A 16,118-nucleotide genomic window follows, 5' to 3' on the forward strand; every position below is an offset into this window, starting at 1 on the left:
TAGTGGATGAAAGTGCGATGGAGATGAGGGGAAGCCTATATTATATACTCGGGGAGAGGAATCACGAAAGAATAAATTAAATACTATTTTATTCTATATTATTATTTTAAGCATTATAATTAGTGATTACAAACAATTTCCTGGCTGTTCCTATCAACATTAAAGGTATACATATACTAATTCTAATAACTTTGTTGAAAATCCGAAAATAATTTTTTTTAGAGCGAAAATCAAATATCTACTCGAGATAAACGTGAGGATTTAAAAATATTATAATTAAGTTAAATAAATTTTATAGGCTTTTATTATTATTATTAGCAATTTAGCATGATAAGTCACATCATGTTTATGTACGATATTGAACTCGATATTTTTATCATTATATATTTGATTCAAATTAAAGATCTTTCAATTTATTTATCAAATGTTTTATCGATCGATAGAACAATATTAGTTAATCTAAGCAATTACATGTTTATTAATTTTTAATGTTAATATATATATAAATTTCATCGGTCTTTCTGAACCAATCAATGTAAAACAAAAGCCGGGAGCATATTACATCGTAGTTAAACAAAGATACTTAACAGCATTGATTGATTGATCGTTCTTGTACCGAGCTTAATAGAATTGCAGTACTGTTGTTTTTTGCTGCACCAGAAAAAACAGGCGTACACTTTTTTTTACACTCTAGAAAGCAGCCAATACTGATTACAGCTCACCAGTGAATTATCATGTGAATAAAACCTTGTTGGGGAAGCTTTTGTTTTATATTCGACTTCAACTTTTCTTCGATCGTAACTCTTTTTTGTTCGATTTTTGTTGTAGATAACGAGACGTAAAAAAGAGTTTCTTACTGTCCAAACAAATCATCTTACATCCATATTTATCGTTGATTTATCAAAAACACATAAGAAAAACACTTAGAATTGTTCATTAATCATTAAGATGACTTAGAACCAATCATTCTGTTATTCATAGATTGGCTCGTTAAGCTATTTCTTCGTCATCTGATTTTGGTTGAACGATGTATTTCATTTGTGACAAAAGACATGACAAACTCGTGGGTTTATAAATTTGCTTACTTCTAAAAAAAAAGTTTGATAACATATAGTTCATGAATCTCATATATTTAAGTTACGTTTTCTTTTTCGTTTGTTCGAATTAATGATACAACTCACTTATGTCTTCTCCATGGTTTGCCGGAACGGTTGCGGTGCTTGGAACGGCAACCACCGTTCCAATTCCAATGTTATTTAAAAATAAAAAATAAAAAAATACAAGAAATTAGTAAAAACAACACAAATATTACTAGCATTAATAATATTCTATCATGAATACATATGAATAAATTAATTAAATAGTTTACTATTTTTAAGCAGATGCTGTCGTAAATTTAATTTTATGTTTTGAACTTAGATGAAGAAATAATGAATAAATTAGGAAAGTTAAAAACGACACAAAAATGTAAAAATGTAAATACTTAAAACAAGCTACGTAAAATATCAAAAAATCGGATAAAAACCGTTCCGTTCCACCGACCAGTTCTGTTCCACCGATATATCACCGATATACTGCGAAAAAATGGCGTTACGAAGCATCCAACGTTTTTGCCCGGAATTTTGACTCGGTGAATGCAGTTCCCAAGACCGTTCCAGCGAACCATGGTCTTCCAAAAGAAAAAAATATATATATAATAAAATGAAATCTCCCACTCCACTCGTTTCGTGGACCTCCGATATTTATTATTTTATTCCTCCCCGTACGCCTGTCTTTATGGGGTTAGAAATGATTGCTTTGATTATCAAACAAACATATTTACAAAAAATAAAATAAAACAAAGGTTTTTGACAAAAATAAATTGATTGATATCATTTCTAACTCATAAATCTATTTTGATACAGTTTTTATATCAAAATATAATATTCATCTCTAACTCATTTACTTCAAATTTTACATTAAAAAGTATATTTATAGAATATTCTTTTTGTTTACTATTTATTTATAAATTTAACAATATAATTATAATTAATGTTAATATTAGTATTATAATTATAATTTTATTTTTATTAATATTTAAATTTATTTATTTGATTTTTATATATATTAACTCTAATATTTATAATACGAATTAATACAAATGCTTCTTTATTAAAATTGATATAAAATAGTTAAATTTATTTATTTGTTGTTGGTTTTTTTGATATTTTATCAATCATATATTTACGAGAGAAAAATGTCAAAAATAAAATAAAAAACTAGAAATATTATTGATGATTTAGTTTGTTTATTTTTTATTATATTTGTATTTAAATTATCTGAATTCGAATTCGTATTTTTATTTTAACTGTGTACTTGAATATTTAAATATTATTCAATAAATTTGTGTGTTAGATGTTTAATTATAAAATTATTGTAAAATATATTTATAAGTTTATATAATTAAATATTTTAAATTTTATGATTTTATACTTAATTATTAAAATAATACAATAAATATTATCTAATTATTAAAATAATATAATAAATATTATACTATTATTTAAAAATGGTTGGCACCAATTTGAGCAGAGCAGATGGAGCTGCACTATTTTGCAAAATAGCCCAGTTTCATTGGAGATGAAAACGCTATTTTGGTGCAGGGTTGGAGATGGCCTAAGATCCAAATACACCGATTTTTTTTAAAAAAAAAAAGCAAAAAAAAAATATATAATCTTCAAAACTTAATCTCATTTTATAATCAATTAATCTTTCTTCTTATATTATGATTCTATCAACCCACCCTTTCTAATTCGTATCAATAATGCTTTGCATATTAAAATATAATAAATTGTATTGTTATTAAACTAACGTTTAATTGTTAAAAATTTAATTAAATGACTTCTAATCCATACTGACACTAAAATTTCAAATTTTATAATAATAATAATAATAAGAGACAAATATTTTGGCATTTAAGTGGGTGAGATTACACGAGAGAGAGGGCCCCATGCGGAATAGAAAACAAAATAGAAACAGTATGGATAACTGGGTTCATTTCATACTACGTGTAGGGGTACTATCCCATGATAGAATAAAGGTTCCAAATTTAGCCACACATACATGAGATCCACTAATTTTTTTAAAATCACGTATGTGTGTGAATCTTGTCCATCTAAACCATGTGAGGGCACTGCCCCCACATGTAGCATCGACCTAACCGGGCTCCTATCAAAATTCCAATCACCTCCTTCTTTCATGTATTATAGCCTAAATGAGGATCACACACAAAGATTTTTTTAGATCAAAAGTAGGCCTGATTCGTTATGTTATATTGGAATTTTTTTAAAATAATATCGTATTGCGTTTTGAAGAATTTCGATACCCAAAAATATGTATGGAATTTCGGTACGACATAAATTTCATATCTTTTTTTTACCAAAAAATCGATATATCGAAATTTCGGTACAATATCAATAAAATATTGTCTGTGTCGAAATTTTAAAAAAAATAGTGTTATTTACATCAAAATACCGAATTTTTTTAATGTTATATCGAAATACCAAATTTTTTTGAATGTCATATCGATACCGAAATTTGTATTATATTATAGTTTTTAAAATATGAATTTTTCAGTATCAAAATACCGAAATTTGAAGGTTATGCCTATACCAAAAACTTTGGCATGGTATCATATTGTACCAAAATTTACGATCTATTATTAAATTCGGTATGTACGGTATTTTGCAATACAGTAAGTGCGATATGCCGAATTGTTCAATATTTTTTCTCACCCCTGATCAAAAGTTGGGTTCTAAGTTTGATTCAATTTTTTTAAAAATAAAATAACTTGTAAAATATAATAATATATAATATTTGAATAATTACCTAAAGTGTTATAAATGATCGCTTAGATAATATTCATCTTACACTTTTAGGTACTGACAAAAGTATTATATGTTTTTATAATCAAGAAATTCAAGCATTCTTTTTCTGAAGATATATAATATAAATCCATTCAATTTTTTTAGTAACAATTTGATCGAAGAAAATTTTGTTTGACTTTAAATTGAGAAAACTTCTTTCTTCTGGCACGATATTGATAATGATTTGAAGCACAATGAATAAAATATGATTTTTGGTTAAATATTAATTAGAAAATTGCATTTATGTTGTCGAATCTTATCTCGCTATTTTTTTCACAATGCGAGTCATTTTTTCGATGTAAAATTGATGTAGAATTTATACAACACTTATGTGGTATTGAAGCATATAGTGTCACATCAACACTCGTGACGATAAAAAACTAAAATTGCAAAAAATCAAAATATACATTACTAAAACTGAAATTTTATAATATATATGATCAAAATCGTAAAAAAAAAAAACACAAATATATAAAAAAAAATTTAAGGCTTCTCTCAAAAAATTGTATGAGACATACCACTCCTAGTTAGGATCCAAACATTTTTACAAAGTTGAAATATGGATTACCGAAACTAAGTAATGTATTTCAATACAATATTAGAACCTTCACTAAAACGAGTGCAGTAGAATTGGATTAGCAAGTAAATATATTCCCCCCTGATCGAAAACTAATTAATCTAGAGTAGATATTTTGTGAGACGGTCTCACGAATCTTTATCTGTGAGATAGTTCAACCATACTGATAATCAAATAAAAATTAATACTCTTAGGTACCGTTTGGTTCATGGTATGTGATATATAGTACATGGATAAGTAATATTTTGTAATAATAAAATAAATAGAAAATGATAGTTAATATAGAGTTTGATTTGATTGATTTGTTTGATTAAATTTGAGATAATATGATATTACCATTTTGTCATTGTTGAAAATATTAATAGAATATTAATAATATTATTTATTAAGGGTAATATCGTATTTTTATATTATTGATTTGATTGATTTGAGATAAATAATTACGAATTTGATTGATGTGTGATAAATTATTAATACTATGATTAATCGAGATAAATAATACTTGCACAGAACAAGTGGTAAGATAAGACTATTTATATTAGTACTGAGAAGTACTCGAGACAAACGGTGCTTTAGCATAAAAAGTAATATTTTTTCATGGATGACCCAAATAAGATATCTATCTCACAAAATACGATCCGTGAAACCGTCTCACACAGGTTTTTGCCATTAACCTATTGCTAAAAACTTTAATGGAGATGATTGATCAGTATTCCTCCGGTTAGATTTCATGGTACAAACATAAAAACCATAATCAAAATATGAAAGAAAAACCCTTTTGCAGGGAAGTACGACAAGCTGAGTCAATTGCAAAAGAGAGATGAGAAAGTCAATTACAAACAAGACAAAAAGTTGTGTGAACCGATCTCACGGGTCGTATTTTGTGAGACGGATCTCTTACTTGGATCATCCATGAAAAAATATTACTTTTTATGCTAAGAATATTATTTTTTATTGTGAATATCGGTAGGATTGACCCGTTTCACGGATAAAGATTCGTGAGATCGTCTCACACTGCTACTCTTACAACAAATGGAGAAATAAGCTTATATGCGTAGGTTACAAAGCAACTAGCTAGGAAACAACTAATCTATCCTTACAAAATAAAATAATTTTATTTACACCCACACTTCTGGATTTGAATGATGGATTTTTAATCATTATTTTTTTAATAAATTTAAAATCATTAATAAGAAAAGCTAGCAAAAAATGAAACGGGAAGAATTTCAAATTCATGGGGTTCAAATTTATGCTGTATCATATGTATACAACAAGGGTTACACGTTAAGTTAAACATTAAATTTGAAATTACAAAACTATCAAAAATATATTTTAATTGAAAAAAAATCTTTTAAAAGTGCGGTTGGGTAACTTTATAATTTCAAAAAGTAAAAAAGAAACTGAGTGAGAGACGGATCGAAATAGTTGATACCTTGAATAGGTGAAAATAGCTTTAATGGGCCTAGACTCATAATTTATCGGTCCAGTGGCCTCCAAACCAAGCCCATATACTCAATAGGCCCAAGTAAGATCCGATTGACTGGTTTTTTTTTTTAGGATCTGGTTTATTTATTTACGAACCATTGGATAATTTAATATATTTAAAAAAATATATTTTATGAAATAATATGTAACATGAATTTTAAATAAAGTATGAATAATATTAAAATGAGAAAAAAGATAATTTAGATGGCTATGTTGCCCATGTGACATGTATTTATTTTACACGTGGCAGCTATCCTTTAACATTTGAAAAACGTGAGTTAAAAGAAATGAATGGTCCAAATTTGTGCTGGTTTCTTTCGTGTAATTTTTGTACTGTGAAAGCCCACAACTAAATTTCTTATTGCTTTGTCATTCACATATAATATTACTAATCAATTTTAGTTTTATATGGGTGAGAATTTGTATGCAACGAAGCTACAATTTTTAGTTCTAATTTTTCTTTTTTGGTTCAAATTCGACGATCGATCGAGTTAGTGTTAGCTCCCGGACGATATTTCAAACATAGATCGATCTTGATTGTATAGAATAAAATATTTTGAACTAAATTTAATTTAATTTTTTTTACCAAAAAAAAAAAAATGTAATGTTGATGCTCCTCCATATCTCGTCCTTAAATAAAGCTGAAAAAAGTTATATATTGAACTCAAAGCGTCACGTGAATATTTCCAGTTTAAGAAATATAGAGTTAGGCAGAAGTCAAATTTTTATATTCACGAGATCAAGCTGTCCTATATAAAAAGCCAGATTGAATTTTACCATAATTGGATACACCTTTACACGTGCCTATTTTCCTATAGTCCGGTTCGGTATTTGTCCGTCCCCCCACCCCGACCCTTTAACCCAGACAAATATTTTTAATCAGCCTTTTATCCTTACGTTATTTCTATGTTACACGTGGAGCTTCATGTCTGTTGTATTTTTTTTTTACCCTAAAATATCCTATTTGATGCATGTGCTTAATTTTCATATAGATAAGATCCGTCACTTCTTAGATTCTCAAGCGCCTGTATATTCTAATAAAATACGTAATTTCTTTAATTTACAGAAAACCTTGATTATTTTTTATACGTAAGAGATGGGACAACGACTCTTTAATTCGGTAGAAACAAAAGTTGATATCGACGATACTTAAGTCGGCTTATGTATTGTGATTAAATTAATGTTGTCTATATATGTCACATGAATATATCCAACTGTCAAAACCCTAGCTATAATAGTCATTTACCTAGTAATCAATAATGGAAAATATTTTTTTTGTCAATTAATTTGTCTAATTTTTTTTTGTTTTGGCATACTAATTTTTATTTTCGATCTAAATGCTGACGTGACAATTAAAAAAAATAATTTTCACCTAAAAACGTTTATTTGACATTGATAAATATCAGAAATTCATTATGTATCTGACGCCGTGTTAGTATTTGGAGCAAAATAGCCAAAAATTTAAAGTTAGTGTAACAAAACCACAATTTGAAAATTCAGTGGATCAAAACAAAAAAAATGGGCAAGTTAATGAACTAAAAAAGTATTTTCCCAATCAACAAATTATCAAGAAGATTAATTATTATATTAATAATACCAAAAAATGATAATTATTAATGTACAAACTAGAGTTTTCAGTAGTAATTAAATTCATCAACAAAAATGTCATAATTAATTAATTATCACAAGAAAATCGTATATATAGCTTAGCATATATAATTTACATTCATCCATCATCATTCAATATTATATTACAATCATCATGACTTAATTAAGCACTAGAAATTTAGGAGAATAATACTATATATTATATCAACTTATCATAATTTAAAACAATATACTAGGCTTGTGGAGTTGGTTTAATTTTAAATAAAATATTATATGAACCAATTTTTACTATTGATTCGGTAATTATTCTCCATTAAGTAACTGCATGGACCAGAGATCCTCCATACTCCACATGTTGTCGTTTGATACAGTAGGTGCAGTTGGAAAAGGGCCTTGATGGAATAGTATGTCCATATTTGGATGAATCGGAGGAGAGTACGACTCGACCGCATGACCCGTAGGGTAGCAACCGGACATTTGGCTCGTGCTAGCTTGATCAAGGCCGTGATCCGGATTCGGCCCTGCGAATGCCTCAGCCTGCTTGATATGCTTCTGGATGCGAGTCCTCCAGTAGTTCTTGATTTCGTTATCTGTTCTTCCAGGGAGATGCTTCGCAATTTTCGACCACCTGCACGCTGGTATATGTTAAATAACACAATTTTCGTCGATTATACGCTGTCAAAAATACCCTATATTTTTTTCAAAATCCATTAGACTTATTTTGCGCAGCGGACGGATCGGTTTGCGAGTACATAAAATTCGAGTTGGAGTACTTACTTGATCGATATGATATTCTATGAGGAACTGTGAGATGATCATCGAGAGACTATATACGAAATGGATTAGTATTAGATTCAAGTTAAGAATTTTAATAAGTGTGACAAAATTATATAATTAATGGAAATAAAGAAAGGCCAATTATTATATGTTTTTAAAGAAAAATATTAACCTGCATATCTATATTATGCATACTATTATATATAGTATATGTCATCTAGAGCAATCGTCTTTTGTTTCCCAAATTAACACCAAATTTTTTTCTCGAAATCGTCATTGCAACTTATTTTCAATATTATGCCTATCGAATTACACTATGACCTCTCACTAATTTCAATCTATTATTATTAAATTAAACATAATGCATTTAATAAAATTTTAAAAAATATTATATAAATTATGATTATAAATGCACACACAACATGTGTCATGTGTGCATAATCTACTAGTAATTATAATTTATCTATAAATGAATTTCACCTACAAAATTGATAATTCACCTATAAATTACACACACACACACACACACACACACACATAGATATAGATATAAGAAAGGTCCTTAGCTTCACTTCTCTCACAAAAAAAAAAGCACGTTTTTTATTGTATTTCGACACGTTTTGTGGACAAGAATAAATTTCTAGCTAAACTTACATGTTCTGTGGTTCGAATTCCAAGTTACAGATATTGCTCAAAATTATTTAAAGGAACACGATTTTAGAATTGAGCTGGAATCAGTTAATCTCACTCGATAAACTAGTGCTTTGATATGTTACCATTCAGAACTATTTGAATATGATAGCGCAACATTTGTTTTTATTAATTTTTTTGAGTTTCGGAAGAGAAACACGGTTATTAGAGATGGAACGCGATTCTCCAATCGAAGAGCAGCCTTCGCGCAATGAAGATAGATATTGCAACCAAGGTTTGGAAATTTGAATGTACGGTCCAAGCACAATAAAAAAAAAATCAAAGAAAGTTTATTTTTGTCAAGAAAAATAAGTAATAGTTGTATATATTGTATATTTCTCATTTACAGTGACATCGAAGATCGAAAATTTCAAATGTTGCATGCATGCAGAAAGGTAGAACGTACCCCAATCAAGGGCAGTCTTATCCATAGGCATGTGTTCTATATGGTGAAATAAAGAAGAAAATGGCCATATGGAGCTATATGGAGGTTAGTTTAAATCGGGTCTCAAATTCGAGATCTCGTTTTAAATTTAAGATTACGATGTCACCAAAGTTTTTTAGAAAAATAAAGCAAAAGTGAGAGGGGTCCATTGGTCCCGAAGAGCCAAAACACATTGGTAGAAGTCTTTATCAGCAATTGGGATTTGGGAGCAACTCTTTCAAATCAGCACAGGAGTTGTTCCGATTGCGACTTACTTTATCGGGTTTTCTTCTTCTTCTTCTTCTTTTTTTTTTTTAATTTATTTTTTTAAAATTATAAAATCGGGTATTTGAATTTCGGCCCCTCCTCCACTACGTGTAAATGCAACATCTTTTTTGGATTTTATTATTTTATTTTAATTTCCCACTTTAATTTTACTAATAGTGTCTCAATGCTGACAAAATCTTCATTAAACTCTTTTATATACATAAAAGAACTGAAATATATTGAAACCTTAATTAACTATACAATTTTTGGCTTCTATTTTTATTTTTTATTTTTGTTTAAACTCAAGGATGGTGTAAGCAAACCTAAATCATATGTTATATACTAAATATTTGAGATCTATTAATTTTGGAAAAAAAAATTAGCTTGTTTTTTCATATAAAAAATGCATATCTTTAATTGACATATAGTTAAGTAAAGATACCCTAGTTCAACAAATTTTCAGATAATTGATTTGTGAAAAAAAAGGGGGAATATTTGAGAAAATAGACCTGGTCAAGCATTTTTTTGGAAAAATAACTTCCTTAGTGTATTTGAAATACTCTGTATAAGGTTAATTTGAAAAAAAATAATATTTGACCAGTCTTAGATAAGAAAATATCCCGAAAAAAAAATGTACCTTGTAATAACTTAATTTTTTTTAAACATATTGAAAATATTTTTGGTATCCAATCAAATTTCTCTTGGTGATTCGATATATATTGCAGCCATGATTTCTATTTCCCACGTTTGAATTAAAATCATAGTACATAAAAAAGAAAGAATATTATCTCCCACCTCTCTCCAAATCTAGTTCTCTATTTGTTTCAGAACCAAGAAATGCGCACGAGCTTAAATTGAGTGAGAACAACTTGCGGAGAACCTTTGTCCACACAAACTTGGGGAATGATTCCATGGATCAAATTATTGGAGGAGGGAAATAAAAACCATTTTTTTCAATAATGAATAAGATGTTTTGGTATTTTATTTGTTTGTTTATTCATATTTTGGCAAAAAAGATACACTGACGACTAGCAAAACCCTACAAAACTTGAAGAACATACCTGTTTCCCCACTTAGCATGTAGCTCCATGATCAAGAGTTGCTCCTCCGCCGTTATATTCCCCCTTCGAACGTCTGGCCGGAGATAATTAAGCCACCTGAGGCGGCAGCTTTTTCCGGTACGTTTAAGCCCTTTCAACCAAAACAGTTAAAAAGAATGGCCATTAGGGTTTTCAATGGATAAAAATCATTTTAAAAAAAACCCACTATCTTGATGATTGTGGTTTTCTCTATGCTACATAAAACAAATGCGCAATTTTTATTAAATCAGCCCTAGTGAACAATCTCCACCTTCATTAGAAAATTTTCAAATATAATAACTTTTTTTTTACCGAATAAACCGGTTATATTTATTTTTCATTGAAATATCTTACGTTCGGTACTAATCTAAATTTTTTTAGTCTAGCACAGTTACATGAACATAAATCGATTAATTACCTGCAGATCGAGCGAGGGAATTCCAAACACCTTCGCCATGATTAGCGATATAATTTATGAGAATCAAATCTTCTTCCATAGTCCATGGCCCTTTCCTCACTTCCACCTCTTCTTGAGAATTGCATGGCTTCTTATCCATCTTTGAAGAGAGAAAATAAATAAATAAATTAAAGAGAGAGTTGAAAAGAAAGAGAAGATATCCGACGAAGATAATAAAGATGGTGTAGCTCAATTTATAGAGATTGGGAAGTTAAAGATAATTTTTAATTTGCAAATTGAATGAGCTTTTTTAATTGAAAGACAAAAATAGAGCTTTTAACCTAACTTTGTTTTTATACCTATAATTAGAATATCAATTTTGCTAGGTTAAAGATTACGTACATGATAAGGGGCGGATCCAGGATTTTCGGGGAAAAAAATGAAAAATGAGAAAAAGTTAATCAACTTCAAGAAATTATACGGGGTGAAACTCGAATCTTTAAAATTGTAAGTATAATTTTTTTAAAAAAAATTGTTGATTATATTTATGTAAATTCAACATCGGACTCATAATTTTGATAAGGACAACTTAGATTTTTGTACAAAAATTCATGTATTGTTATATATTGAGAAAATATAAATTAGTGAGCATAGCTTAAACTTAATGTATCATGTAGAACTTAAAAGAATCATTGAAGATCTATGATTTTAATATTATGCTAATTTCTTCAAAATATAAAATTAAAATATTTTAGAAATATAGCTTCTTCGCTTTTTTTTCTCTTTTTTTCTTTTTGAAGGGTGTAATACAGCTTCAATTGCATGCATATATGTGGATTTACCCAAAATTTGATAGCAATTTATAGCTAAATATATCTTTCATAATTCATATATACAATATTAATAATGAATCCGCTTTTGTAAATATATACAAATTTTTTCCGATTAAATATAACTCGATTGCCACTAATTTAACATTTCGCAGCTAGAAATTAGTGTTATATATATATATATATATTGTGTGTGTGTGTGTGTGTTTTTTTTTTCTTTACGTTCTTTCACTGGAAAAATGTTGTATACTTAAAAAAAGTAAATTTTGAAGATTTAAATAGACAAATGAATGATAAAGGGCGTGTCAAATTAGGTTTACATGGAAATCATTTTTATTGTATTAAGATACTTGTCTATAGTTAAGTAATTGATATTAAATTAACTGTACTTAATTATTGACTATTGATATGTCCCCCAAATCAAGTGGCTCAAAACAAGGATATTGTCCTTTTAAATTTGAATTGGAAAAAAAACTAAATATTAATACATTATGTCATATTTTCTATTAAATTTTTGGTCATATAGCTTCCATGTTTTCCCTTGTTGTCAAACAATTCATGACTTTAGTCTACTGATTTGTACTTTTTTACATTTTTAGTTCATTTTCATTGGAACGGTGATGCAGAGACGGAAAATGATAATGTAATAACATCGAAAAATAATGACATGACATCAAAAATTGTCGATGCATGTTGCTCCGTACATTGAGCACTTCAATGAACAAATAACTAAAACTGAAAAAATAATGCAAATCAGCGAACTAAAATTGTAAATTGTCCCATAATATCAAAAATAAAAAAAAAACATACAAGTTAAATGATTTAAAAAAAATGTAATTTACACTTTTCTCAACAAATTTCATGACTAAGCCATTATCTGGGGGATCAATACTCTCGTGTAACAACCAAACAATGTGAGTAAATGGAGGTTTGATCGTGTCGAGTTTATTGCCTCGAAATCATTTAATTTGCGACGAAAAACATTAGTTATTCTATGCAATTATGGTATAAAGTTTTATCTAAAAAAAAATCGGCTTGGACATTATTTTAATATGTTTCTTATAATATATATATATATATATATAGAGAGAGAGAGAGAGAGAGCCATTTAATCAAGGTAGTTTGGCTAGGTCTTTTTGTATTTACATTTCTTGCATTGCAAATTTGTTTATGTTGTAGAGTAGGTCTCTTGTAAGACGGTCTCACGCGGATCTTTATTCGTGAAACATGTCAATTTTGCTTATATTTACAATAAAAAGTAATATTTTTGACATTAAAATAATATTTATTAATGGATCAATTAAATAGAATATATGTCTCACAAAATTGATATGTGAGACCGTCTCACATAAGTTTTTGTGTATGTTGTAATACGAAATAAATAAGCGACATAATTTCAACATCTTAAATAAAATCATAAGTATTTACTCTTAGTAGCCAAGGAATGTAATACCACCGTACATGATAAAACACTAGTGTGGTATAAATTTTAGTTATGGTAAGTAGTTTTGTGTAAAAGATTCAGATCTTAAATTAAGAATTTTAGAGATAATTTTTTTTATAATTAATTTAAATTTTAGATAATCAGGAAAGTTTTTTTTAAAATTTTAAAAATTTATGGTGTTGATGATTATTTTCTAATTTCAAAGTTGGAAATGATATATATAGCTATTTTATAATCATACTATATATAGCATATGGGTATTAATACATAAAACACAAAGCAATTGATCATAAGTTAATGTATTAAAAAAATAAATTAAGAATATTTAATATTAATGAACATGGTGACTATTCATGCATCAAATTAATGAAAATCTTCCTCCTTTTCTGCATGAGAAAACTTTTGTTTAAAAATTGAAAATGGGTAATTAACTAGAACCACATATTATCCTTTATAAATGTTCGCCACATGTAATGTAGCTAAGTAAGACTACACTGAATCATGAGCATAATTATGATACCATTTTTGGTAATTTAATTTCGATTAAGAAAATCACTTTTCGGACCAATTGATTCACACTCTTTCTAAAAAGGGAATGCCTTTGAATGAGACTGTGGACTTGAAAAGTAATGATTAATTAATGTGTTGTTGTAAAGTTAGAGGGTTCATTGTCTTGTGATGTTTCTTCATAAATTCCTGATCACAATTCTATTTGTGGCTTAAAAATGGATCAAGTTAATTGGGTTTCATATAACCAAAAAAATTATATATATATATATATATATATATATATATGTATATATATATGTATGTAGGTCTCACGGGTCGTATTTTGTGAGACAGATCTCTTACTTGGGTTATTCATGAAAGTATTACTTTTTATGTTAAGAGTATTACTTTTTAATGTGAATATTGGTAAGGTTGACCCGTCTCACAGATAAAGATGAGACCTACTATATATATATATATATATATATATATAACACCGAGTTTGGAATCATATATCAGATTCAAAACTCGGTTGTAACGAAGCTCCAAATATTTTTATCCACCTATATGTTCTTACAACGGTATCACCAACACAATATTCCATTGCTATATTTTTTTTGAAAAATCCGATCGTTTATTTTCTTATATTAGTTTCTTTTTGTAAGATATTAAATTTCCTATCTGCTGGGAGTGTAGTGTGTGTTTTTCGTATTTTCCATCACTTTTTTTGGAGCATTTTAATTCCTTGGTTTTAATTAGTGTACTTGGTGTCCGGTCATTTGACGTTTTTTTGTTTTTGTTTATGAACAAAAACCTAACTTGTATTCTATCATTGTAATGGTCAGTCTTCTTTGGTACCCATGGCCCCGAGACTTACAGAATCAAGAAAATCATAAAATTTATATCTTCTGAGAATAAAACCTTTTAATTTTGATAAAAATTAATGATTCGCAAAGTTATTTTTTCCACACAAAAAAAAGAGCGATAGTCACACCAAAAAATTAAGATTTAAATTGAATAGATCGATGTAAGAGTCAATTTAATTACCTAACTAAAGAATTGGATAAAAACAGCCCAGCTCAATCCTTAGAGTTTTGCGCGAAGAAAAACGATTTTTATAGTGTAATTTCCTTTTACCAAATTATGTGACATAAGATCATACGTATAGTCACAAAGGACTTGGCTGATATTTCATATGTAATAATTAATTTTACAAAATTGACAAAAGGGTTTTGTAGACAATTTAGTAGTTTGGTAGGAAAGAGCTGTATCATTATCCGCTGGTGAAATATAGTTTTTTCAAATTTGTCAACCTAAGCATTGTTACCATAAATGGATCGGGAAATATCTTGAATAAAATATAAAGCTGTAAACCATTTGTGCACAAATATCTTGATCTTGACGAAGCAAATGCAAATATCGATTTGTCCCACATTCAACGATCTATTGCAACCATATAAATATATTTATAAGCCTACGTTGGAATATATATATTTTCACTTTGTTAAGATTGACATTTGGACCTAACTCAACCCCAAAAGCTAGCTCAAAGGGGGAGGATTGTCTAAGACCATATATACAACTCTCAGGTTATTTATCCTACCGATGTGGGGCAATTAACACACCCCTCTCACGCCCAGGAATGAACATCTGGAGCGTGGAGTTTACAAATGACCCAATTATGGGCAGAACGGGTGACCTAATTATAGGCAGTCCAACACATAACTGTAGAACCCGGGCTCTGATACCATGTTAAGATTGGCACTTGGACTTAACTCAACCCCAAAAGCTAGCTCAAGGGGAGATGATTGTCTAAGACCATATATACAACTCTCAGGTTATTTATCCTATCGATGTGGGACAATTAACACACTTGGCAAGAAAATCAAGAAATTTGAAAAAAAATAGATATTGACAATGTCATGTTTTAAAAAAAGTGTACACCGTACTGGCACGGTTAGAAAACCGGTATAGTAAAGAGTAAATTTATTCCAAAATAATATTTCAGCTCCTGACCCACGTGTAGATAAATGAAGCTTAAAATAAATTTGAAATAATTTTTAATTAGCAAGCTTAATTTGATAAAAACATGGAGAACAAAGCCAATAACCATTTCTTAGCAGAACGAATGGACGAATCACGATCA

At 28.5% G+C, this 16,118-nt stretch overlaps 1 protein-coding gene and 1 long non-coding RNA gene across 2 annotated transcripts; one reads left to right on the top strand and one right to left on the bottom strand.

Moving 5' to 3' along the window:
• Nucleotides 1-7,616: 7,616 nt before the first annotated feature.
• LOC142549841 (MYB-like transcription factor EOBII) lies at nt 7,617-11,449 on the bottom strand. The gene is made up of 3 exons (XM_075659030.1): nt 11,231-11,449; nt 10,795-10,924; nt 7,617-8,203 (listed from the first exon to the last, which is right to left on the bottom strand). Exons 1-3 carry the CDS (start codon nt 11,367-11,369, stop codon nt 7,879-7,881), a joined length of 594 nt encoding a protein of 197 aa, XP_075515145.1. The 5' UTR covers nt 11,370-11,449; the 3' UTR covers nt 7,617-7,878.
• Nucleotides 8,408-10,919, top strand: LOC142549842 (uncharacterized). The gene is made up of 2 exons (XR_012821262.1): nt 8,408-9,277; nt 9,392-10,919. It is a non-coding gene; the product is annotated as an uncharacterized LOC142549842 (long non-coding RNA).
• Nucleotides 11,450-16,118: the final 4,669 nt, after the last annotated feature.

The sequence above is a fragment of the Primulina tabacum genome, chromosome 6 (genome assembly GCF_025594145.1).
Source record: "Primulina tabacum isolate GXHZ01 chromosome 6, ASM2559414v2, whole genome shotgun sequence".
Classification (NCBI taxonomy): Eukaryota; Viridiplantae; Streptophyta; class Magnoliopsida; order Lamiales; family Gesneriaceae; genus Primulina; species Primulina tabacum.